This window comes from Acanthopagrus latus, chromosome 16 (genome assembly GCF_904848185.1).
Source record: "Acanthopagrus latus isolate v.2019 chromosome 16, fAcaLat1.1, whole genome shotgun sequence".
Taxonomy (NCBI): Eukaryota; Metazoa; Chordata; class Actinopteri; order Spariformes; family Sparidae; genus Acanthopagrus; species Acanthopagrus latus.
In genome coordinates, this window is record NC_051054.1 from 4,020,314 (window position 1) to 4,046,682 (window position 26,369).

Genomic DNA, 26,369 nt, shown 5'->3' on the forward strand with positions numbered 1-26,369 from the left:
ACTTCACAGCCGCGTTGTCTCGATTATCACTCACCAAAAACCAATAAATAAAACCTTATAGCGCCGGTCCCTCATATGAACTCACTCACATAACTGACAAAATCTCCTTTTACGTGGCAGCAGCTGCCAATATACTACAATATACAACGTTTTTTTTAATATCTTCACAACAAACTTCAGCTTCCTTGACTAGGAAAATTATCTTTTATACTGGCTGAAATAATTTGTGTGATTCATGGCACAATTCAAATGGGATCAAAAATGTATTTGTCTCTCCACGCTGACTACTGTACAACATTTTTTCTAAAACAAGGTTGCATGGGACACACTAGAAGGGCTGGATTTGCCTCTCTATAGCTTATCAATGTTGAATAATGTGATCTGTAAAGTCACTTGTAACCAAAGTTATTAAATAAATGTAATGGAGTGGAAGTATGAAGTAGCAGTAAATGGAAAGTACCTCAAAATTGTACTTCAGCACACTACTTTAGCCAATTATGGTCAGTTACTTTAAATGGTTATTTTGACATCTCTATTTTCATTTTTTCTTTTACGTTACGGGTCCTGAATAAAATAAATATATCAGTCAATCCATAGTTTGGAACTGTTTTAGAGGCACTGCAGTCGATGTCAGGTGTCCATCCAATTCAGTTTCTTTCTTAAGCCACAGTGACAACTGGGCGAACGGAAATGCCGGCGGTAAGCATTTTGAAACCAGTTCAACTCAATCTGAAGCCGTTTCATTGTGGTTGAACACAAAAGGCCCAGGTGATGCTCTGTAATAATGCAGCACACTGTAAGCAAAAGCCAGCAGCGTTGCATTAGGGCCCCGCCTGATGCTGTGGCCCATCACAGAGCGAGGATTAGCTCTCCTTTATCAGCTTTTATCAGCTAACTGCGTGGCTGGGCCTTTTCTTTTTTTTTAAACTCTCTGTATTTTCTGTGTTGTCATCTTTTTGCAATGGAAGCAAATGCTGCAGGGTTTCTCTGTGAAAGCTTCCAGCTCAGAGGCTGATGAGAGATGTGGTAAAGAGTATGCATTTAAGGATCAGAACAAAAGAAACAGACCATTCCGGACAAGGGAGATATTTGTCTTTCTGTCAAATAAACGCATTGCTCATAATGCTTCAACAAACCAGGACAACAACATGTACTGAAATATCCCTTTACAACAGGGACCACAGATTGAAGTAGTATATGTGTTGTTGGCTATAGAGCGTTGATAAAACTCCCAAAATTGCATTTACAGTCCGAAAAACGGACTTGGATTTCAGAGTTATTCACAGTTAAGGTTGTTTAGGGACAAAAATCAACCTCTGCAGTCTCTTTGCACCCGTTTATGCAAATGACAAAGGCAGAATCAAAAATGTGGGGAGGGTGTGGGAGAAGAGGGGGAGCCCTTATCTCCCACCGAAGAAATAATAATAGAGACAACCAGCAGACGGCCAAAATCAAAGAACTGCTGCCTCCTTACAGAAAATGAGGACAATAGGACAGAAAGAGGCGTCACCAGCTCAGCCAAGCGCTGCTGCGAGCCTCTTCAGACTGGTGCACACAGGAAGGTTGCAGGAACAGAGGTGACACACAAGGATTTTAGGAGGAACATTACGACCACGGTGCACCTCAGCCAGACTGCAAGTCCAGGAGGAACAAGTCAACGTCATTACACGAGGTAAGGATGAGCATGTCAGTGTCCTTGAAGCTGGCATTGATTAAAACGAGGAGGAGAAATAGGATTTAAGTTTGTCACGGGTAAAAATTGATTGCGTCTTCATGGAGAAGTTGAATCGTGGGCTAAAAATGCGAAACTGCTGTGTCAGGACACATCAAGGTGTCATCATGTCACCAAGGTAAAGAATTCTTAGGTACGTCACAAATGAATCTGTTTAATTCAGTCAATCGTTGGTAATTTGTTCATTTTACATTAAAAATAATGATACATGACTGATGAGAGCTCTCAGATTGGTGACTTAATATGACTTACTGTCAGAAAATCAAATGACTCAGTGTAGAAAGATGACTCAGAAACTGACTGAGCAACCTTTTCTCCAGCAGATATCTGTTCTTTTACTAAATAAATGGTTTAAACTACTGATACAAATTGGCATCAATCAATTTTAAGTTGAATTCAGCATCAGTGGTCTCATTCATTATAAAGATAATGAGGCCAGTGTGAAAAAACTTCTGTTAATTCATGTTAAAATACCAGAACTGATCAATAAAGCCTTTTATAATAGGTGCGACTTTAAAATTTGGCCATAGGACTACAACTATTGATTATTCTTAATATTTTCTGGATTAAGTGATGAACCATTTTGGTCTATATCACAAGTTCCCAAAGCTTAATTTGACTACGACAGATATTATCAACCGATATTTAACTCTCACATACATATATCAGTATGGACATATATGATATCTGATGTGCTGGATATGATTTATTAACAAAAATCCAGTATAATTTTATCCGACCAACAGTCCAATATTCAAAGATAATGTGATGATATTGATAATGAAATAATCTCATGATTATTATGCAAACTTAAAAGATGACACATATATGACATTTAAATGTCTGGCTTCAGAATTTTTGGCATCTTTGCTTTAAAAAATGGCTTCAAATATTAATCAACTACCTAAAATGTCACTGATTTATTTTCTGTTGTCTAATTGCAATTATAGATATTGAATTGTAAGCCATACATGTAGTGATTTATCAATAAGCTGGGTTGTAAATCAACTGAAAATTATTGAGAAGATTTAGTTTTACATTATATTACAACAGAATTTGAGGATATTACTTGAAGCTGTAATAGACATTTTGTTTTCACGTTTTTTTAACATTTACTTTTAACATTTACATTTATTTATGAATAATCAATGGCAACAAGATTAAATGCTAACAATACTGAATATCACATTAGCTACTTATAGGTTTGGCTTCCTCTCCACTATATGCATGCTAATGATATTCAGCTTGGTCTCTGTGCTATTGTAAGCACACAGGACAGAAATAGGTCATCCATAGAAAACAGGGGCAGAGCCTGTTCAGTCCGGTACTTCACTCTAATGTGTATCAAATTAGCTTCGAAGTGCCCAATTAATCTGCATGATCACTACAAATAATCCCTGCAAAATATAAATAAATCCTCTATAACGTGAGATGTGGCAGCATGTAAATCTTCTATCTGTCATTTGGTGCCATCTAGTGAGTTTAAAACCCAGAGACCTCTGATCCAAAGATATGCTACTGCCTTACTGACCTGAATAATGTTATTTAAGTCAATGATTTAACATAATGAGCATTCATTATTCCACAAAAAGCCAAATAATATCTATGTTCTGCCTGTTATGTCTGGTGGAAGTCATGATAAATCACAGCATGGGTGTGGCTGCAGGCTGACATGACAGTGTCTCCCCTTAGATTAACCAAATTGGATGAGAAATTAACGAAATCAATCTGGATTTGGGATTAATTAATTCAAACCAGAAGAGAGCCCTCTGATCCCATTAGGGCTGGATATCTGGATCCAAAAGGCGTCCATAATCACCAACCAATGCCAATTAAATATCTGTAAAGGTCTCGACTCCGTAATTGGTAGTTTTAATGCGTAAATGTTGCATTTTAACAGCTGTGACTCACGTTAAAATCGTGAGTTTAACCGCTGGGGTTTGGTGCTGTCAGCTGTCAGTTGGACACTCCCTGAATGCCTGCTAGCAAAGATAGCCGTTAGCATCGGCTGTCTTTCTCAATAAAAAAATCTCTTAACGCTTTAATTTCAACGAAACACACACATATGTGTTCCTACACATGTGTGTTTATGTATTTCAAATGTTTCCCACACCGTTCAGATTACAAACGTGCGCTCAATCTTACCTGTTTGTGTCCTAAAATCCGGCTAACCGCTCAGCTTCGTCCCTGACAGGCTACATCCATCCATGGAGGTCTGACCGGACACATCCGTTTGAGGTGTCCGAGCTGCTGCCTGACCCAGCCCGCCTCACAGACACAGAGGAGACCGGTGATTTTCTAAACACTGTGTCACACTATAAATATAGTAAATATATCACTGCATTCCCTGATAGGTTTATGACAGCTTACAGACAAGGTTGTGTAAATAATTATTTTTTTAGGTGAGAATTTAGTACATTTGTGGGAACTCCTCTGATAAATATGTATTTTTCACAAAACAAAATATAAAATAAAATGAAATATCAGAGTGGTGATGTGTTGTATTTTTATGTGCATCTGATGTTCTTACAGTACATTATTGCATCTCTATATGAGCAATGCAGCAGCAAAGATTGCATGTTCTTTATTGCCTGCATTAATGGACAATAAAGTTTTTGAATTTGAATGTACCCACATGTATCCACATTTGTTTTATGTGGGTTTGTGTGTCAGGTTTCAGCAATTGTTTTACATATTTTTGTAATATTTTGTTTCATATTTTATATGAATACGTTCTGTGTTTCAGTTTATCATCCGACAGAGAGACAAACATATCCTCAGCATGGACAATGAAATTAAAGTTGAATACCAACAGCTGGAACTTGAAGTAGCATGCCAATTTAAATGAACAGTTTTGCATGAAACAGAGATATTCATAAGATATGTAATCAAAACATTTAAACCTGACATCCTCAGTGCTTATGAGTATCAGTCTGGGACAACAATGGTAATAGCGATGCATCCTGTGGGTGAAACAAAACCCCAGAGCAGAACCTCAGTATTCCCCCGACCCATTAATATCTGATTCAGTTCCCGGCAGGATCCTCGCCCTGTGGCCACAACCTTCTTCTTGCTCTAATAAAAAACAAGACTTGTTCTCCCCGTTTGACTGAACAGTTGCCAGACTCTCTTTGATGCCTCAGGCTGCACAATTGTGGTCAAGAAAAAGAGGAAATTGTGAAGCAGAAGGGCTCAGTGTCAATAATGAAAGACTGGAAAATAGATAATATATGAACAAATCAGACAATAGGTTATCCAGATTGCTGCAGATAACCTAATAAAGCAAACCAGCAGAACAAGAAAAAAAGAACTGAAAAGGTGAAGTACATATTAAACATGGATGTCAAATATCATGTCAGAAGGAAATACTATGAAATATCAATGTCGCAGTTAATGTCATGAATTCATTCAGGCTGGAGTAATCCAGTAAAACATCTGATACTATGACGGCCCTAATGCCCAAATAAAAAAAAAAAATTTGATGTTTGGTGAAGTCATGGCCTCACCCTGGTCAATTAATAGGGTCAGATACAACGATAAATCATTTAGTTTAGGTGAATCACCTTCTATTTTCGACAATTGATTTATAGGTTTTAGTTCTTTTTTAAAGAAAAAAGCTCAACATTGTCTGATTCCAGCTCCTAAATGTGAATATTTTCCAGTTTCTTTCCTTGAACTGAATATATTTCAGTTGTGGACAAAACAAGACATTTGAGGACGTCTTCTTGGGATTGTTTTCACCATTTTCTGACATTCATGGACCAAACAACTGATCGATTAATCAAGAAAGTAATCGACAGATGAATTGACAATGAAATCATCTTTGATTTTCGCTTTTATGTTCACATGTAAAGTGTTTTTGAGTTTCATGAAAAGCGCTAACTGAAAAGCAACATGAAAAGCGCTAACTACCAACTAAAATGTCTTATTATTAATCTTATCATCAGTTGCAACACTGATACTAATCCGGAGCATTGAAAAAAGAAAAAAATTGTCGGAGCGTGTTCAGATCTATCAATTTATTCTCAGTGTCATGTAAAATGAAAACCATTTACAAAATTAAATAATCAAATAACTTTCAAGAAGCTTATCAACATAGACCTTTAACAGCATGAACATGGACATTTCTATCAAGAATTTAAAAAAAAATGTGTTTCTGCAAAACACAACGATAATTGATTAATCTGTCCTGTGTGTCTGGAAGAAGAGGATAACATGCCTGACCTTTTACCTTGGGTGTTTTCAGTAAACAGTTCCTCATGTTACCTGACCTGTCCTGAGAGTTTAGTTGCCGTAACTGCAATGCATGCTGGGTAGACATAAGCATAGAAACTGGGAGAATGGACGGTACTGTCCCCCTGATGTGTTACACAGCCTTTTGTTTCCGTTTAAGAACACTCAGTCCTTTTTCCCATCTTTCTGTAAATCCAGTCTGTACTCAATGAGTGTAAAGTTTGTGATTTTGGCAATGAGCTCAGGAACGACAAACTCTCTTATCTTCTCATAGCCCATGTGCTCATACAGCTTCTGAGCATCCGTCTGCACCACAGAGGTGTACAGGACGACTGCTGGAAATCCTCTTTCTTGAGTAAAATCAGCCACCGTCCGACACAGAGCCTTAGCGATGCCCATCCCGCGGTGACTGCGCCGCACTGACATGCGTTTCAGCTCCAAGCACCCGGCCATTTTCCTAGCAGGCAGACAAGCCACTGAGCCAACCACCCGACCGTCACTTTCAGCCACCCAAAAACACGAGTTTTTCTGCTCCAGGTAGCTCTCACTGATGTTGTTGAGGTCCTCGCTGAGGGAACGATCGATGTATCTGTTGAACATGTAGACGACTGACTGCCGGGCCCCGGCCAAGAGGAGAGTGATAGCAAGGATGGGCAGCAGGAAGGACTTGGAGCTGGTCATGAGAGCGCAGAACGAACACATGAGCACCATTTGGGTCAGCGGCTGTTTCAGGAGGTGCATGAAGGACGAAGGGACGTGCTCACTCATCCCCAGGGTGAACATCTCCTTCACTGCCTCAGCGTCATCATCCCGATACTTCCGGATCTGAATGCTGGCCATGGCTCAGCCCTGGGTTTTTAAATGACAGGAAGTGGAAATGTGAGAGTCATCAAAACAATATAAATGATTAGATACATCAGTTTGGAGGCTTTAATACAAGAAAAAGACAACACTTGAATGATATTAACAATATAAAACAGTGTATAGCCTCATATCAAGACGACACCATATATCATAGATGTCGTCCAGCTCTATTAGATATAACAACTTTATATCCATATTCTTTCAGACTTAAAATCCAGTGTCAATGTGGCTTTAATTTGAAGCGCCCCAAAGTGGAACACAATGATAGGTAAGATAGTACTGACATTGTAGGGGTTAACTCTCAGAATAAGACCTTTTACTTACTACTGTTTACTAGTGAATGATGTATTTGGTAATTATTTCCTCGTGAACCAAAACGAATTGTAATCATTACAAACAGCCCTGTCTTGCACAAGTAGTGAAAACAACAAACACACCATGGGTAATTATTGCTGCAGGCTCAGGTTCGACGAAAACAGAGCAGTTTCTGTGACCCTCAAACGTCACATGAGGGTCAGTTACTGTGTTAACTTTAAACAAAAAGCCAGGGGTATGTTAGCAATGCTAACTCTGCTAGCCACCGACAGACTTAAACACACAACCAAACGACATTTAATGAGCTTTAACTATACGTATCCTTTCAGAAAATGTCCAAAAATGAGACGTTAGCCAAGTATTAATTCGTCTGATTAGCTAATATCAGCTAGCACCAGTGCTAGCCTCACAAAGCTGCCTAGGATGTGATTGCTTTGCCCTGATTTAATTTGATCTTAAACTCTCTGCACGAATAAACTTGACTTACGTGTTTTATTGTGAGGCTCGGCAGCAGGGTGTGAATCTACAGACGGCAGAAAAGTTCGCCACAAGTCAAAACCGTTTTAATGTCAATGTCCAATTCCCCCCAACGTCTAGCATGGTGCATTCACTGAATGTCGGCAGAGTGGGGAAATGGTAAGTCACGTCCTTCCAGTGCGGGATTTCCGTCAGATTAAACTCAATCGATTCTCTCACGGGATTGTCGAATCTTCTGTCAAGTTATCTGCGATATATTCAACGTGGGATGACAATCAGGCTGCTGACGTGAATTATTATTTATTTGATTTTTTTGCATGATTTTACCATGGATGTACGTAATTACGAGCTTTTCCATGTTATTGAACGCAACTTATACCACTTCCTCTGTAATGCGGATTGGTTGCCACTTCCTGACGAATTGCCTACGTCATTTGTTTATATAAAACAAAACATCACTGTATGGTGTGAACTTTACCAGTGTGTATATTACACGTTTAGCAATTAATTATATATATTTTAATATTCACTCTCAAGAAGAATCATAACAGTAAATGACATTTTAATTGTTTTAGTTTTTGGTTGTTAGACCCTTGTCACTTGCCTACAATGATGTCTGGCATTTATGGGTTTTTTTTTTCTTCATATATTCTCATCCTCTAACCTTACATCATTTTGAATCTTGGCAAGTGACAAGAACAACTTGAGGATGGTTAACATCTAGTACTGATCTCTAAAAGGTAACCACTTACCAAAGACCTCTCAATATTACTTGTATGACCATTTGTGTCTCAACTTAATACCAAGGTTATAATACCAAATATGATTTCTTTATAATCTCCCTTTTCTTGCTTTCCCACTTTTTTTTTTTTTTTTACACATTACACATGTTTCCCCCTGGAGATTAATAAAGTATTCTGATTCTGATTCTGAAAACAAATGTCCATTTCACTTCCTCTGGCCCTCTTTCATAAAATTAACCTTTTAATCTAGTATTGCGAAAACTTCCCATTTTTTCCAGATGACTGTCTTCCTCTTACCCCTTGTTTTCCTTGATGCTTAGTTTTTGTTCCTTTTTATTTTGGCCAATATCAGTATTGTCTAGACAAAATATCAGAGCCAGTGCAAATGTGCATCACATTTTTTCAATCATATGAACAGCTTTATCAACTGTTTTTGTTAAGGATTTTCAAAATTAAGTTTGAAAACAAATTGGTTTCCATAAAAAGAGAAACAAAGGTCAAATATTCAGAAATATTACTGTAAAAATGCAGATTGTATATAATTGATTCATTTGCATTGTTTAAAAGTTTATTTAATTTGTTTCTTGGTATTTGTGGCACCTTTTGTTGGTTATTGTATTAATCATACAGCCACTGACAGAATCTGTCAAAACCCTGATGAAAAAAGGTGAACAATGCACGATATAATGGACATGATATGTTCAGCTCTGGTGAAGAGTTGCATCATCTGAAGTCACGGTGAGGATTTATGTTATACTCTGCCTCACATCAGCAACATACATGTATTTAAAAAGACAAAAAATATAAAAGGAGAACTGACAAAAGCACCAGTGAAGGTCACAGAGGTCAAAAACCCTGAAATCAAACACCGCTGCCATTAAAGGAAAAACAATATGTTCACTACAGCATCTGTGAGATACAATCAATGTAAAATATTACACCCAATGTGAAGACTAAAAAAATAATTTATTGTCTCCTGAAAACAGATTTGACTACAGTTCATACATCAAATGATTGCAAAGATTTTCCCTTTTTATACGGAGTAAACTAAATTGATAGTCAGGACATATAAAAGCATCAAGTCTCCTTTAAACATTTGGTTTTGTTTGTACAAAACATTCACTTTACATTCACTTTCCTGTCCAGCCCGACGAGCTGGAGCAGAAACAGAAGCAGCTCGTTTATTGAGTTTTCTCTCCAGCTTGTGTTCGTGCCCTGCTAGCCCAGATTGATCTGCCCTGCAAACATGGTGATCAGTAGTATGATGGTGAAGCCGCTGAGCAGCCCTGCGTTCTGGATCAGGAAGAAGACGATCTTTGTGGAGGTTTGTTTCTGTTCCCGTGCTATACTGTCCATCTCTGGAAACTGAGACAAAGAAAAGACAGCCGTCTGCGTGGTGCACTAAATACACTGGCCTTACTGTTCAATGGCCCACATATGAGGAAGCAATAGTAGAGAAACAAGAAGTGTTAGTTTGTGTGGCTACAAATATTACATTGTTCTGCAGCAAACAGACTGGGAAACAGACCGCAAGTCAGCGTTGACATTGTCTGGAGCGCTGACTGCTTCTCAATGTTGAAGATATAAGCAACTTTTGGTTCCTTAAAAATTACATGTTGAATTGGAAATAGAACAAAAGAAGTTTATCTTATCAGAAAGGGAATTGTTTTATTGTCAACAAATTCCATGCAGAGGCCAAAACTGACTATCACTTGATCCTTACAAGTGCAAGTCCACTGTGACATCACACATCAGATAAAGCATTAACTCAAACTGCTCACTGAGGTAATAAATCACAGACACATTCCTCGTCTAGTTTTTTGGATATTTGTCTTTACAATACTCGATCCTATACAGGGTACTTTTAACTCCTCAGGCCTGGAAGTATGTAACTTCTCATGATGAGTCCTGAGTCTAGTTTGTATCTTATTTCCGAGCCCTGTTTATAAGAACAAAATGGTGCATGTTTGATCAATTCTGGCATTCATTCATTATTATTCTAAACACACACTACCTTGTCTGACTGCCACAGACAGGACAGGGAAGTGAGTAGACATAAAAGATGCAAAACCAACAGCAGTGTGTGGTTGTGTGATCTCACTCACCATGTCTGCCAGTGCGATGTAAAGGAACATTCCTCCTGCGATGGCAAAGATTGGATTGGGGGCAAAATTGCTCCCGAGAATGATGCCGAACACGAGACCGATGTAACACGACACAGCCGACAGCAGGTTGAAGAAAATAGCTTGAGGTATGCTCATACCGGCGTTCAGCAGGATCACAAAGTCACCTGCAGAGGGAAGGAAACCCAGGGTGGATACAACAGGGGTGCAAAGATGAGTTTCACTGTTGTTTCTGTTGTTATTTTGTCTTCTGTCATCGTGAGTTTGGTGTGATTGTATGATTGGTCGCTGTCTGAGTCGAGTATTTGTTATGTACGTTTCTTTTAAAAGTGACATTAAGTGTTTAACCTGCATCAACTGAAAATAAATGATGATGATAAATGTTTTGGTGCAGTTCTGCAGTTTGTCAGTAGAGATTGCTGAAGATCATAGATTTCCCTTTAGTTTAAATTAAAATATATTACCTGCTTTTAACCTACAAATCCCATTTCATTTCCTCTTAAATTGCTTTAAATCGGTTATATTTTCATTTAAAACATGATGTTTTTTCTGATTAAACATTCAAACTTGACGATCTGTTGTTCATCAAACTAAGATATTCTAGATGTCTAGTGTCACGCATTTCCTCCCAAATTGAGCCTGACTTATCTGTTATCTTTGGTGACTTTGGGATCTCCACAAGTGCTCCCAGCAAAGTTCATTGGGTTTGAGCAATGTTTAACTGCACGGCACATGCGGTTTGTAATGAATGAGACTCACACAGGGTCAAACAGGATAAAAGACTCACTCACCCAGCTCATGGGGAAACTCCTCACATATGATGGCGGTGGACGTGCTGAACCCCGTCAGTAAAGACACAGTGAACGAGGCGCCGATAGCGAGACCGTCGATGAAGTTGTGCAGCGCGTCGCTCAGCGTTATCATCCATGCCACCGTCTTGATGCTGGAGATGCGTCGCCCACGCAACCAGTGGCACATCAAATCTGAGCCCTGGGCTTCCTGGAAGAGATGGTGGACGGGTTCAAGTCACACGGCTCATGCCACTGATTGATTATACCATTTGAAAATGAACTTGTCACTGGTTTCTGGTGGAGAAACTGCAGGTATTTTGTCATAAATGTCCAATTACTAGACAATGAAGGGATCATCAAAGTGATTACATTTCATTCTGAGGGGGACGTGACATCTGCTGACATGAAACCTAAAGGTAGGTCAGAGTCTCGCCAAAATAAGAGACCTTAAATGTCTATAATGTTTCATAGCTCTAAGAATTGGCTGAAAATAAAGACTTTGAGGAAATCCTCCTGACTAAATGCTTCAACTAAGTGTTTTCATTTGGATTCTCGAAATGTAAGAGACACTGATGATCAAATACAGGGAATATTTCCCCTAAATGAATGTGCAGCATTACAAACAGAACTCTTCAATTACAGATATAAAGGCACGAGTGTCTTTAATGGGAAACCTGAGAGCAGGCTAACAGAAACAGAGCATTTGGGCCCCTTTTATTAGCCACGGCCGAACAAGGAGTCTTTGTGCTCGAGGCAGACAATTCCTGCATTTATCAGGAGGGGAAGGATCCGAGGCTTTCGGCCTGCTTTCATCGCTTCGTCCCTCCGTGACAGCGCCATGTCTGTTTGTTTAGCATTTCTGATCCCTTCAAAGCCAGACTATTCCGTCGGACACGAGAGATTTCACCGTTAAATATTAACAGTAGCTCTGAAACGCCCTGTGTCACTGATAGCAGCGCACTAAATGAGTCCTGAGCTGAATAACAGAGCTTATAGAAAAACAAAAGTGGGTTTGAAACCATTTGAAATCGCAAACTCTTTGCATGATGCTGCTCACAGCAACTGATTAGAAGTTTTAAATACAGTCATTAATTCATAATCCAAGTTGAGCTCCTGTGAGGTGTGTTTGTGATCATGGACAGCAAATGATAAGACTTAAGGAGAGACTCACTGTTGTTACAAGCTTATCTGAAGAATGAGCTACTCATTAGATAAAAGACAACTGAGAACAAGGCTGATTGCTGTGTAGGTCAATGTAACATGTGAGGTGCACAGTGTGATTCAGACGTCTGTCACAGATGACGTGAGCGCGCCCTCGTACCTGAGAAGGTTCTGGGTTGGGGTTGCTCTTGTCCGTGGCGATGGTGTTGATGCCGGTCAAAATGATGGAGTCCTTCTTCTCCATTATGTCTCCGTTGTGGAGGGAGTTTTCTTGATTCTCTGCAGGAGTGAAGTGGCTGTGGCCATGCTGAGGACGAGAGAGACACAGATAAAGAACATGAAGTCTCTCCTGATTTAAATGTTTTCTGTTTTCTGCCGCCTACAGATTTTAATACCTCTTCAAGACATTAGGATGCCTTGATACTATATAAACCATATATCTAATGAGTACTGTGTCCCTCATCCTTGTGTAAAACTATAAAGATATAATAATGCACATGACTCCCATAAACTGTAACTATGCCCTCATGGTAGTCTCTAATTGGCAGCCAAATTAGCTAGTAAATCCAGGTAATCAGTGGTAGATGTACAACTAGAGTAATTGATATCACTCTGCAATAAAAGGAAAGTGCTTTGCACCGATTAAACTCACATACCGCGCTGTTACCTCACCTCATGCTCCATCCCGAGAGCCATTTTCAGGATCTTCTCCATAAAGAACAGCAGGTAAAACCCCCCAAATATTCCAACCGCCTTCGCCAAATAGTTATCGGTTTTGGGATCAAAGCCCAGGGCCTGTGAAATTAACAGGAGAACATTAATGTTAGCGGCACATAAATATTGGCTCCATTCAAACCCCTCCACCTGCTACAAACCTCTGGTATGAGCTGAAGCACGGCATTGGAGAAGAGTGTCCCGATGGCCAGGCCGATGAAGTAGGTCAGCACTTTGGGGAAATAAGACTTCTTGGTGAAGGGGATCAGGAAGAGACCGAGCAGCGACGCCAGGTTGATCACAGTGACCGCCAGAAAGCCATAACCCCACACTGTCAGGACAGCAGGAAGAAACAGTGAGACAGAAGCATCGTAATGTGCATATGAAGTGTTTTGTTGACATCTTTTAATGCTTTAGGCTTATTGCTGTGGTCTATGACATGGGCAGAACCATCATCACGGTACCAGATATTTATTCTGGAAGATTTCTAACAAGAAAACCTACATTTTGTTTTATTTTATCATCATGTAACACAGTCACCGAACAGATGTTAACGCAACAAAGTACACAATTATTATTTATTTGCAGAAGGGAAGTTCTGTTCACAAGGCCGGTGAGGAACCAGCGTGCATCGTGCACAACACACTGAACAACAGTCACAGTTGGTTGTAACTGTGTCAACAGCACCGAGGAGGAGGAGGAGGAAGAGGAGGAGGAGGAGGAGGAGGAGGAGGAGGAGGAGGAGGAGGAGGAAGAGGAGGAGGAGGAGGAGGAGGAGGAGGAGGAGGAGGAGGAGGAGAGTCTGAGGGTGAATCTGACGGGTCAGTAGCTCTGTGACTCAGTCCAGGACTTTATGGAGAGTTATGGCTCCTCGGCAGGAGATGACTTCACGTGATTAGATTTTATTAATTAATGGAAACAGATAAGTGAGAATGGCGAGAATGGAGATTAAAGGTCCAGAGTCAAGCACGGTGGTGAATTCAGGGCACTGAACTCATCAATCCGAGCGGCTGCCCCCTGCTCTGATTGATGATTGGTTCATCATGAAGCAGATTAAAAGCAGCTTAACCCCGATTTGGGAATATCTATTTTATTTTGAAATTTTACCAACTCCTGCAAGGACATAAAGAGACGACGTTTGTAAGACAGTTCGAAGTGATTTTCTGTTTTCTTTGCATGATATCATTTCTCTTCATGTGCTTTAAAGTTCTTTAAATTGTCCACACAAACATATCTACACAGGACAGATGTGAGAGTATCCTTTATAACTACAAGTTTAAGCATTTTAATTTTTGCTTTCTGGAGAGTTAAAGTTCATGACCATGGAAACAGGAGTCAGCATGGAACTGTAGATGCTCAAGGTAATTATCATTATTAAAAAAGCAGTCGACAAATAATCTAAAATCTTGTCCTTAAAATGTGTAAAAGAAATAGAAATACGATGTAGTTCTAGTCTTTAGTTCTTATTCCAATTCTTAATTTCCTGAATTTAACCTGAGTAGCAAGAAGTATCAGGACATGTTGGATAACAAAATGAGAACGCAGTGATCTGACACCAAATGTGAACTAAAAGTTTTCCAATTTTGGTTTCAAACCTTTCTGAAACTTTACAAGATCTGAAAGGTTAATGACGTCAGTGGCTCTCAGACTGGAACTCAAATGATCAAACAGCAACTTTCTGGTTTTGTTTTCCAAACGTACATAAACAACCTGACCGCACGTTTGAATTCTATGTTTCTTGTCATTTCCTTCTTGCAGTGATGACACATTTGAAAGAATCTAAAAACAAAAAGGTTGTTGGATGTCACAGGTTTTAACACTTTTGTTAGAGACAGGAAAGATAAGGGACGGTTCGGATTTGAACCCTCGACTTCACAGTTGAGTCAAAGGAAACTTCAGTCACACCACAGCCTGCTGTTTTTCGGGCAAAAGCAAATTGCCGACCGCAGACTTCAGTGAAGCAGCTCCGTCTCCGATCACTGAATCATCCCGAGCATTTGTGTCACTTTGGACCTAATTCAAGGCAACAAACCGCGGTGAACTGTGAATTATTTGACTTGCGGGGGTCTCAGCAAATAAACCGATGTGGTGATGAAGCAACTCACCAGTGTAGTCGAGAGGGGCCACAGGCGTGGGGACGACGTAGGGGCAGGAGGGCAGCAGCACCTGGGTCAACACGGCGGGGCAGATCCTCTCCAGATGTTCCACAGTCAGCTGACTGACATTACTGAGCCCATAGTGGGACAAGATCTGCCCTGTGGAGGGACACTGAGGGACAAAAAGACCTGATCAGACAACTTTTAAATCTCTTCTGAGTCGCGAAAATCCTCCCTGCTGCGTTTTTAATGGTCTTGTTTCTTGCATCTGTCTTCTTTTCTTATCATTTTTATATTTAATGTACAAGTAATCTTCTTATTACTGTTATTGTCGTGGGATGAAAGAAGATCATTTTACGATGAAGCAACTTAGCCTGATTATAATGTAATGTAGAAAATAAGAAAGGTAAAACAGTGTGAGAAGACGAGAGATCAATCGTAACAAATATTGAAATGCTTCAGCAACCTCTGACTGATCATTGTAAAGGGTTATAAACATAAACGCAACTTTATAATAATACATGTTTATGAAGCATTTCATCGTCTGTTAACAAACTAAAGATAATTAACAATAAATTAACATTTTATTCCTGTAATTCAGCATGTTCAAAAGTATATAACAACAAAAAAACAACAACAAAGGAATACTTTGAAAACAATATCAAAAAAGCATTGATGAAGGTATTTGATCATAAATTATGCCAATCATCAATCAATCGACAACATTCATTACCATGCAGTGTCAACAAAGTAAACAAAAACAGAATAAAGTTTATTTCCAACTATTTTTTTTCTTTTTTTATGAATTTTTATGAATACATTTTCAATCTAAATCTAAACTGGTTATATCTCTTAAAATGTGTGAGGAAATACCATCAGAAATCACATAAAATATGAATTAACTAATGAGTATTTCACAAAGAAATAAGCCCAATTATTTCAATATTACTATACAGTGTCAACAAAGTGTACAACAATAGAATTAAGTTCATGACTACATTTAGGTTTTTGTTTTATGTATAAACTGGCTGGGACTCTGAGTAATAGGAGAAAACTGACTTAAAATATGAATTAAACTGCATATTTTGTCAAAAATAAGTCACATTATTTAATTACAAATGCTTACAGTGAACAAGGCAGTAAAATATAACATTATTGAGAATGATTTATTTCTATACAGTGTTGAACAAATGTTGAAAAAACACTTTTCATAAACAAGCCTTATGAACTGTGATGACACACTGTAATAAATAAGCACATTCAGTGTTGTGTGGTGTTTTAAATGCTCATTAATGAGTTAAAACAGTAAGAAAAGAGTTGATAAATGTAAAATACCTCTTGGTTTTCCAGCGGGTTCCCCTCGGTGATCTCCTCGGATCTCCTGGCTGAGATTAAAAGCAGAAAGTGATCCAGGTCCTCTGTGGAAATGGAGTTATTCTGACCATAATAGTGCAAAATATCCTCTAGGAATCTCACATGTAAACTGTGCGACTGTGAGACAAAGACCAACAGGCAGCTGATCAAACGCGTTAAATTAGACATCGTGTTGTTTCCTTCAGGGAATAAATCTGTTTTCTCCTTCAGCTCCCTCTCTCAAAGCATTTCACTCAGGATCTCTGTGCAAGCTCAGTCACATCCATGGCAGTCCTTTTTAAAAAAAAAAGGAAAAAAAAAAAAAGTTGCAGCAGCTTGATTAAAGTCCCGGGTGTGTGTGTGTGAGTGAGAGAGAGAGAGAGAATGTGTGTGTGTGTGTGTGTGTGTGTGTGTGTGTTTCTTCTCTGATGATCAATCGGAATCAATCGGAGGTAGATCAGGTTCAAAGATCAGTTCTGCAGAAGAGACACGGAGGAGGAAAAACATGGAGGTGACCGACCGCGTGCCACTCTCGTCTTTCAATGCCTTCTTTTGTGGCTGACTTTCTCACTTGGTATGCAACGTGCTCACACACACACACACACACACACACACACACACACACACACACACACACACACACACACACACACGAGGGGACCCCTCGTGTGTGTGTGTGTGTGTGTGGAGGGTAAAAGTGCAAAAGCGGCGGATGTGCGGCGACGTGAGTCACTTTACAGCTGCTGAGTCTCAGTCAGATCAACTATGAAACAGCTGGAAGTGGAAAAAAAAAAAGTAAACATGACACATGTGAGGAGTGTTTTAATGTTTCTGTCGCCACCTTGTGGCAGAAGGTGGTCACTGCAGGAAGGAGAGACGAGAAAGTTTGCATGAGTAAAACATAACTATGCATTATACTGACAGGACGCAGAGTAAAAAAAATAAAACAAAATCCTACATATCTGACATATCTTTTACTCCTTTCACGTCATTTATTGGCCTTTTTAGGCTTGAAAATAATCCAGAGACAACTTATTTATTTATTTCTCTATTTTTGTTGGAGGACTTAAATAACAACATGTAATGTTTTGGATTGTAACTAAATAAATTTACTCAAGTATTGATTTGAAGCACTTTACTCACCATCCACGCTTTCTACTTCTTCACCTCTGCATCTCCGTGTTCAGCGCTACAGTTATTTTGCCGCTTTAGTTGCATTACAGGGAGATTTTCACACACGAGAAACATATGAAGACATTAGAAAATACGTGTTTTAACTTAAACTGTCCAACATGGAGCTGAAATGATTGATCAATAAGCTAATTGGGAGAAAATTGACCACGTTGATAGTTGTTAAATCATGCCAAGATTCCAGCCATTTGCTTTCTCTCCTTCTAATAATTGTAATGAAAAAGTAATTTCATCATAATGATTTTGAGCTTTGGACAGCTGGACAAGACAAACATTCTGATGGTGATTCTCACTATTTTCAGAACTTCTACAAACCCAAAACACTGATGAATGTAGATGCAGATTGATCCATAACGAAAATAACCACTAGCCTCTAAATGAAGTCATCATGTATAATCATTTACTCAGTGTATGCAACATTTTTCATATTCATTCATTAAACTATCAACCACAGTTGATACAATCAGGATATTTTCAGACTGATCATCAGAATAAAAATTAGCACGTACACTTTTTGAACAGTTCTGTACAAAAAACAACACATCCATGACGTCAAGTATGAATCTTTGTTCAGTCAATTATCTGAGAGATGTGCAAACAAGCAAAACACACAAAAGGAAAAAACATTTTCCAGTGAATAATACTGATCAGATCGATGTCATTGTCGGTTTTGGAGCCTAATTAATTATCCTTTTATTTCAGTGGCTAAAGATCTCAGATATATGTCATCAGTCTAGAAATCTGGAATAATTCTTCATCCAGTTGATCTTGTTAAACGTTATCAAGCATGTACTGATCTTCACACATTCCATTTCTTTGTCTGATGGGTTTTGTGTGAATGAATGATTCATGTAAAGGCCCTCAGTGACTGAATTCAGCAGGTCGTCCTTTTGCCAAGAGCTGCAAACCCACTCTGATTTTTTTGGCAAGAAAAGACGAGCAAACATTTCGAAAATTGGTGAAAAGTCTCAACTTCATCAGGTTCAGTAAAAAAATATAACTCTCTGATCCAAAGAGTCAAACACAAGCCGTATTATCTCTTTAAAAGACACAAAGTCCGTTCAGATACAGGACAGTCCCGGTGTGCCCTCTGTTGTCTCTGCACTTTGGTATAATCTTTGCTGGCTGGTCTCAGGTCAGTAAACATCTGCCAAAGATGTGACGGTGAGGGATCTGGAGAGTTCAGCGACGCTGGTGGAGCGCCACGCTTCAAAACCCACTGTCCTGTTTCTAGAAACCATCAGGAAGCCGTTGGAACTGAAGCGTCCGGGAACGTTTCCCACGTCGAGCCAGACGTACGGAGCCACAGAGGCAGAGTGGAGGGTGACGGTGTATCCCGTCGCATCCTGCTGCACCTTGGCCTGCAGAGAAACACACACAGATCAACACTTATGGCTGCAATCTGTCTATGAATAAATAAAACCAGTGGCGCTCCTGTCGTCTTACTGTGATGTTTGGTCTCTGGAGTCCCTGAGCGTCTTTAGGTGAGCTCAGGAAGTGGTGGTTGGTGGGACCCTGCTGGCCGCCGCTGTCCTCCAGGTGAAAGGTGAGCAGGCAGGTGAGGCGAGTGCAGAGTCCACATCCTGCCAGCAGGGCGGTGACCGGCTGCTTAAAAATGGCCGCGGCGCTGCCTCCAGGGACCAGGAGCAGGTCTGACTTCAGTGTGCACACAGGATCCAGATCAGCCCACGAGTACACGGACACCTGATGGACAAAAGAATAAACCTGTTAGCTGTTATATTTACTAAAATGGTGGAGGAATGAGAAAAAAAGCATCTACTTAATGATTATTTTATTTATTTATCACTTTACTGTCTCACTGAAAACGCTTTCAGTTGTTCGTCCAACGTCCAGCTGTTTTTTTCGTTGCAACATTGAATGCATTTATTGTAAGTTTGGACAAAAGCATTTGCAAAATAAATCTAATGTGATGATAAAGTTTACTGTCGTAAACACACCACAGCTCTGAGCTTCAGGTCGTGACTCAGGTCTGAGACGGCGTAGATGAACAGCGTGTCGTTGTCCTCAAAGGCGACAGGAAGGACGGCGGCGAAGAAGTTCTGCGCAAAATAATGCAGCATTTTCCACTTTCCACCAAACTCTACACACATGGAAATTATGTATCATTATTCTGCAACAGTGATATCTAATCTCAAGTATAGATAAGATATTTATTACACAACAAATTATTTATAGAGATCATAAATATTTCCATTTTCTCATTGCTTAATCACCACACAGTGTTGAGTGCAGGGGTCAGAGTGCAGAACTGATAAAAATGTCAGGGTGATAGTAACCTTTATTTTCAAAGCTGTTAAAATAAAGATGACAGTGAAAATGACCTGCTGACTGGGCATTCACTCACCGATCGATGACCAGGACGGCGCTTGCCAAATATCATTGAGCTGCCAGTAGAGAGCGCCCATGGTGCGACCTTTGCCCTCGATGATCTCACTCTGACTTCGCCGGTAAAACTCAGTCTGAGTCTTCACACACTGAGCCTGCATGACCTGGATATGAGACGTGATTAGTCTGTTTGAAGGAACACAAGTTCAAATGTTCACGCTGAATATTATCAAATGATTCAGTCTGAACTCAGAGTTTCACAAATCAGCAAACATAAATGTACAGTTTCATGTTACATAACTCATCTGTGCTGAAGTCCAAATTCTTAACTTCCATCGGAAGCCGCTGTACCTGCACTAACTTGCCCCGCGCAGCTTTAGAAGAATCAGACGTGAGCTGAGGGTGGTGTGTGTGTGTGTGTGTGTGTGTGTGTGTGTGTGTGTGTGTGTGTGTGTGTGTCTTACCTGAGTGATGTAGAGAGTGTCTGTGAATCTCTTCAGGGGATCTGTGGCGTTCGGCAGGTTGAAGTGTAAAGCAGCCTGCTGTAACATCTGCTGGTTCCCGTTCTCATGGTGCTGACGATGGGAAGAGAAACTGCTGTTGTAGCTCCAGTCTGCTTTAACGGACACCTGAAACGTCACAAAACAGACGGAAACTTAATACCACTTAAAATAAAAATAAACTAAAGGGGTTAAACTGAGATCTGTAGATGTGATGGACACAATCAGCATCCTCCTCTTGAGATATAATTCCTATTTCAAAGGACTGGAGAATGGAGGGTTTGTGTGGTCACCGGCTGCAGGGTGGAGAATGAAGGCCAGGACTGGAAGCCGTATTCAGAGGCGAAACGTGTTCGTGGGAAAGTCCTCCAGTCCCAGCAGTCCAGGAAGTAGCTGTAGAAATGTGTATCCCCATAGAGAGGGTCGTAGGGGTTCGCTGCCACCCATCCTTCCTGCTCTGATTCAGCCCCGTTTGTCGGACTGGACACGAGGAACTGCCGACTCTCGTCCTCCTGAAGGACAGATAAGACTCTCCCTTTCATCCTGCTGCACACTATCTGAACACTTTTAAAAACATGACACGATCTGACTCTCACCTCTCGAACTATCGCCCGTATGTTGTTCACATACAGCGTCACATAGTCTTTCCGGTACAGAGGCCTCTGGGAAACGGGGATGCTGAACCAGTCCGTCGCGAGGGCAGCTTCGTTTTCATTGTTCCCGCTCCAGATAATTACGGAAGGATGAGACTTGAGGCGCTGAACCTTAACGAGTTAACACAAAACGAAACAGGCGACATGTACCATCAGTACAGGATGCAACATTCAGGAACATTATATTAGCTTGAAATGCTGCATCTCTGCTTATTTCTGTTGGTATTTGAAAACTCCTCTTACAATGAGCAAACGGAATAAATGTAATTAAATTAAAATAAATACTCGGCTCACCTGTTGGCTGACCTCCTCTCTTACGGTCTGTATGAAGTCGTCCTCGGTGGGATACATGGCACAGGCAAACATGAAGTCCTGCCAAACCTAAAGACAAATATTTCTGAGCTTCCATCTGTTCTGCAATATGGCCATGAGTCACGGTGGTGTTACACAACCTAAATCATACAGAATATAGTCATGCTTCCCTAAATAGCCACACAATCCTAGAATGATGGTATGTGAGAGTGGCTGAATGATTTCAGGGTATATTTATGTTAAAATAGCACCTTTAACTACCAGTACGACAAGATGTTGTGATGTTGCTGTTTATTTTTTTTCTTCTGTAGTTGTATTAATATCGATCTCACTTGAAGAAGTAGTAGTTACCATGATTCCCATCTCATCACAGATGCTGTAGAAGAGATCCTGTTCGTACACCCCTCCTCCCCAGACCCGGAGGGCATTCATGTTAGCATCCACAGCCGACTGCAACAAGTTCCTCAAGCTGCAGGAGAAGCAGAGACACTTCAGTCATTAATTATTCATAACAAACAAACTCAGCGGTCTGGCTTTAACTCTACGCCGGTCCTGTGAATACAAAAATCTATACAAAGATACAGATTCTCTTTGAACATGATGTTAATTACTGATCAGTATTCTCCTCATCAGGCAACGCTTACGTGCAACAATTCAAGAAGCAGCCTTTCAGACTGAACTCACACAGCAGGGGAGACCTGGTCCTGGAAGGAGTGGGCCGGGATCCAGTTGGAGCCTTTGAGGAAAATTGGCTTCCCGTTGATTCGGAAATAAAAGCTCAATCCTGGAGACCCGACAACCGGCTCCTGGACCAGTTCCACTGTGCGGAAATACACCTGCAGGGGACACCTTCATCAAACCACTGACCTCTATGATTTAGTTCAGTCTCTGTTGCACATGTATAAAACTGTAATACCTTTAATTCTACTGTTTAAAGAAATTAATTCAGGACATTTTAGGATTTTTTAAGGACCAACAGACACTCCGGTTTCAATAAAGAGCTATTCTTAAAATGTAAAATCTGAGTTAGGAGGAATAAAACACATTAAATTTACACATTTTGAAGAACCTTCCTTCAGTTTATCAAGACAAATACTTGCATACAGTCTAATATAACAGTACATTAGTGGTTGATTGATGATGTGCCAAAGGGAAAAATTTGCAAAACAACTTCAGAATTTTAAATACACTGTTGAATACACATGAAACACACTTTACAGCTGCGTCTTGTGATTTAAATCTGTACATCTGTTACTCTTGATTTCCTGCACATGCAATTTGGCCATACAATAAATAGTAACCATGACTTTTCAAGCATCACAAGTAAAATCTAATCTGCTCCTGGATGTCAAATTAAGCATGAAAAAGAAGTTTAATCCTGCTCATATCACCTGTCATGTTTTCAGTGGCGGAGATATGTTGGGATTTTATATCAGCTAACTGGGAATCAAGCTGACTGCATAAATAACATATGAGGAGAGTGGAAGTGTTGACAGGCAGTGAACTCTGACCTTTGATTCTGTACTGAGGACTAAAAATCCATCCTGAAAGCCTCTGACAGTGAGCTGGTAGAAGGGTTGGTCACCGTGTCCGTTGGGCCACCACAGCTTCACCTGGCTGCTCTGGAAGAAGAAGACAGAGGACTTAAAACTCCTTAAAACAAGACAACGTCAATTAATGTTTTAACAAGGCAGCCTTTCAACAGTTTGATCCGACTGTGCTGAGTACCGTGTTGATGTGTAAGGTGATGCTGTTCTTGGTCTTTCCTGAGAGAAACTGTGTCTGGACGGTCTGCTCCGACTCCAGCTCGGGTATGGAGAGCGTGATTTGGCCGTTTGTTGTCTGAACCGCATCGACAAGAAGCTGAACATGGACTCTCCACTGAGAGACGCTCAAGTCTAGACACAGATTATATAGACTTTATATAAAAAGACAGGAAGAGACAAACTACTGCTAGAAGAACAAGATAATGGAAAAAGTGATAAAACAACATCCTTATTTGTTCCTTATTATCTGTATTTTTAAGGGCTGATGGTAAAGATTAGTTGGGACGTACTGTACAGAGGAACAGAGGACACCTGGATGAGCTGCAGGACGTCAAACGCCTCCAGTCGAACTCCCTTCCACAGACCCATCGTGGGGAAGGAAGGCCCCCAGTCCCAACTGAAAGAGCTCTGCTCCTTCAACAAAACAGAGAGACCTGCGTGTCAGACGTACAGTGATATAAATACTGATATAACTTGAGTTATGTCAAAGGATGTCAGTGTTAGTTCTGCATATTCAGTTCACTTTTAATGAACATAAACAGCAGAAAATGAGGAAGGAAGTACTGATCAGTGTTTAGTTCATGTGTAAGATTAAAATGTCAAACAGAAAAAAAAAATTATTCACAAAAATGAATAAAAAAAACATTCAGTATGATGATTTACAGGCTGAACATTAAACTCTTCATTCCTCAAAGACTTTTTTGCATCAACAAAACAGATTGTTTTACTTTCAGAGGTAATTCACACTCACACACTCACTTTTCTGATGAAGTTGACGTGACATTCCCCCTTCTGGACGTCTGGAGGACATTCAGGAGGAACTCTGTAGGCAGAATGAGCTTTCCTGCGCTCGGATGCATAAAGAACCGGAGACGAGAAGCTCACTCTCAGCTCGTTATCTGCGTCCGTCAGCAGGTCTCTGACTGAGAGGTCCTAAAACACCAAAATCAGGCGATGTTTAAAACAAACGATGCTCTGATGTAGAAGAAAATATGTACAATGCATCGTGATCGTACATATCTACGAAACATGTTGTCCGTCTTCCCGACACTGACTCCATTGAGCTGAATCGATGCTACAGTGTCGACACCGTCAAAGACGAGAAGCACTTTTTGTTTTGACCTGTTAATGCAGAAAACACACAGCTGAGTCAGGAAAAGGGAACAGAATATGCTTTAAAATTAATACAAATCACGACTCTGACCTCAGCTGGGTAGATACATTAAATGTGGTCGAGTACGTCCAGTTGTCAAAAGCAATCCACCGATAAGACACATCGTTGAACCTGAAATACGGGTCCTGAAATGGGACAAAAAGAGGATTTAGCTGAAAGGATCATTTCTTTTATTCTTATTTATAAAAAGTGTTCAAGTTTTGTTTTTACTGACACCTGCTGCTAAAACTGTAGCAAAGTGGAGGACTGATACTGTTAACTAAACAAAGTACCAGAAGCTTTTAGTTGATATTTAACTCTGTTTTAATGTGGCGCAAGAAATATTGACATATGTTAATTAAGATACCTGGTGGTGGAGGAAGTATTCAGATCCTTTATTTGTTTAAAAGTACTCATATCACAGTGTAAAAGTAATCTTACAAGTGAGAGTCCTGTATTAAAACTGTCACTTGAGTAAAAGAACGTAAGTAAAATCAGGAAAATGTATTTGAAGTATTAAAAGCAGTAAAAAATTACACCCTAAAAAGACTTTTTCTGTATTATGCTTTTGTCAATCGCTTAACTGACTGATGGTTTCAGATGTACTTTAACATGTTGGGAAGTTGAATTTACCACAAAACATCAAATTTGAGAAGCTCTTTACATGTTTTGTGGGCAAAATTCTTAATTCATTAAGTTACTATTGACTAAATCTGTACATAAATGCACTTATTGAAAGTAAAATTTAACCAATTACTAAACTTAAGTGCACTTTTGGAGTAAGTGTGCTTCAGTTTCATTTTCTTTAATTTCATACTTTATTCTGGATGCAAATATTGCATTTTTACTTCATTATATTTATTTGATAACTTCAGTAACTAGTAGTTATATAATATAAATAATATAAATACAAATAGAGATATATTTACTTTTGATACTCAAGCACATTTATGCCAGATATGTCCTTTTGTTACTTAAGTAAATTTAATATCAGATACTTTAAGACTTTATATTTACTACTTTTATGGGTAACTTTCATAAACAGCAAAGTAAAATCTACACCGGATATCTTTACTATTTCCTAATTATGACTTTTTGAGTACTTCTTACAACACTGTGTAAATGTAGTGAGGTAAAAAAGTACAGTACTTCCTTCATTTCACTTTATTGGATTATCAGACTTACTTTACTGATTCAGAGTGAATATCTGGCTACTGCACTTGCACAGTAAAGTAAAATAAAGCGATTAAAGTGTAGTTATATGTTGGTTTCTCACCTGGATGTATCCCTGTTGCTGCAGGGCTGAATGAACACATCCTGGCACCTCTGCAGGCAGAGACACTGAGCCGTTACTGTTGGACAGACTCCATTTACCGCTCAGACTCACAGTGTGTTGTTGGTCCTTCACCGAAGAAAATCCGGATAAAACTCCGGAAAACAAACACAACAACACACCAGAAACACACACACACATGTTGACACGCAGAGTCATGGCTTCTGGTTGGTTTAAGACATGGTAAGTAACGGGAACACTCTTTAAAAGTGTGACTGCGTCTGGGTTGTGTTGTGTTTGCTGTGAGGGCACTTCCTGGTTTGTCATGTGACGCGCAGGCGGACGTCACGTGACGCAGGAGTCATTCCACTGTTAGGACATTTTAATGTTTTCTTGAGATTATCAGAAAACTGTTGATGCAAGCAGTGGAAGTTCACATGCATTATTACATACTACAGGGGTAAATATGTATTTTTCAAGGATGAGTCGATTATTTATCATATTATTTCATAGACTTTTGCTGTGGAAAAGTCCAAAATACACATTTAGGTGTGTTTTTAATTCAGAACTCTG

The 26,369-nt window shown here is 39.7% G+C and overlaps 4 protein-coding genes across 4 annotated transcripts in view; all 4 read right to left on the reverse strand.

Annotated features, from left to right (window-relative positions):
• dctn1b (dynactin 1b) overlaps nucleotides 1-4,030 on the reverse strand; it is a 36,164-nt gene extending 32,134 nt beyond the window's left edge. The window contains exon 1 of the mRNA XM_037125436.1: nucleotides 3,878-4,030. The gene's annotated coding sequence lies outside the window, so the exon portion shown is untranslated. The remainder of the gene's footprint in view (nucleotides 1-3,877) is intronic.
• Nucleotides 4,031-5,729: 1,699 nt separating this feature from the next.
• Nucleotides 5,730-7,784, reverse strand: nat8 (N-acetyltransferase 8). The gene is made up of 2 exons (XM_037072412.1): nucleotides 7,632-7,784; nucleotides 5,730-6,814 (listed from the first exon to the last, which is right to left on the reverse strand). Exon 2 carries the CDS (start codon nucleotides 6,803-6,805, stop codon nucleotides 6,131-6,133), a length of 675 nt encoding a protein of 224 aa, XP_036928307.1. The 5' UTR covers nucleotides 6,806-6,814; nucleotides 7,632-7,784; the 3' UTR covers nucleotides 5,730-6,130.
• A 1,525-nt stretch (nucleotides 7,785-9,309) lies between these two features.
• On the reverse strand, nucleotides 9,310-17,196 carry slc39a8 (solute carrier family 39 member 8). The gene is made up of 8 exons (XM_037072410.1): nucleotides 16,585-17,196; nucleotides 15,259-15,421; nucleotides 13,315-13,484; nucleotides 13,112-13,234; nucleotides 12,600-12,746; nucleotides 11,279-11,486; nucleotides 10,470-10,654; nucleotides 9,310-9,729 (listed from the first exon to the last, which is right to left on the reverse strand). Exons 1-8 carry the CDS (start codon nucleotides 16,789-16,791, stop codon nucleotides 9,583-9,585), a joined length of 1,350 nt encoding a protein of 449 aa, XP_036928305.1. The 5' UTR covers nucleotides 16,792-17,196; the 3' UTR covers nucleotides 9,310-9,582.
• A 975-nt stretch (nucleotides 17,197-18,171) lies between these two features.
• On the reverse strand, nucleotides 18,172-26,130 carry manba (mannosidase, beta A, lysosomal). Its single transcript, XM_037072666.1, has 17 exons — nucleotides 25,800-26,130; nucleotides 24,575-24,669; nucleotides 24,387-24,492; nucleotides 24,130-24,303; nucleotides 23,661-23,784; nucleotides 23,333-23,502; nucleotides 23,116-23,226; nucleotides 22,289-22,440; nucleotides 21,956-22,073; nucleotides 21,587-21,673; nucleotides 21,236-21,403; nucleotides 20,933-21,151; nucleotides 20,604-20,768; nucleotides 20,159-20,303; nucleotides 19,752-19,894; nucleotides 19,240-19,497; nucleotides 18,172-19,154 (listed from the first exon to the last, which is right to left on the reverse strand). The coding sequence occupies exons 1-17, from the start codon at nucleotides 26,121-26,123 to the stop codon at nucleotides 18,930-18,932; spliced, it is 2,784 nt and encodes a 927-aa protein (XP_036928561.1). The 5' UTR covers nucleotides 26,124-26,130; the 3' UTR covers nucleotides 18,172-18,929.
• Nucleotides 26,131-26,369: the final 239 nt, after the last annotated feature.

What these genes read in the sequence shown, in the direction of transcription:
- nat8 (XM_037072412.1), bottom strand. Translation starts at nt 6,805, where the DNA reads ATGGCCAGCATTCAGATCCGGAAGTATCGGGATGATGACGCTGAGGCA.
- slc39a8 (XM_037072410.1), bottom strand. Translation starts at nt 16,791, where the DNA reads ATGTCTAATTTAACGCGTTTGATCAGCTGCCTGTTGGTCTTTGTCTCA. An exon ending in ACCCGCTGGAAAACCAAGAG is followed by an intron (nt 15,422 to 16,584) that starts GTATTTTACATT and finishes TTTGTCCCTCAG; the next exon opens with TGTCCCTCCACAGGGCAGAT. An exon ending in CTCTCGGGATGGAGCATGAG is followed by an intron (nt 12,747 to 13,111) that starts GTGAGGTAACAG and finishes TCTCGTCCTCAG; the next exon opens with CATGGCCACAGCCACTTCAC.
- manba (XM_037072666.1), bottom strand. Translation starts at nt 26,123, where the DNA reads ATGACAAACCAGGAAGTGCCCTCACAGCAAACACAACACAACCCAGAC. An exon ending in CATTCTCCACCCTGCAGCCG is followed by an intron (nt 20,769 to 20,932) that starts GTGACCACACAA and finishes GTGACGTTTCAG; the next exon opens with GTGTCCGTTAAAGCAGACTG. An exon ending in GCCGTCCTGGTCATCGATCG is followed by an intron (nt 19,895 to 20,158) that starts GTGAGTGAATGC and finishes CCATGTGTGTAG; the next exon opens with AGTTTGGTGGAAAGTGGAAA.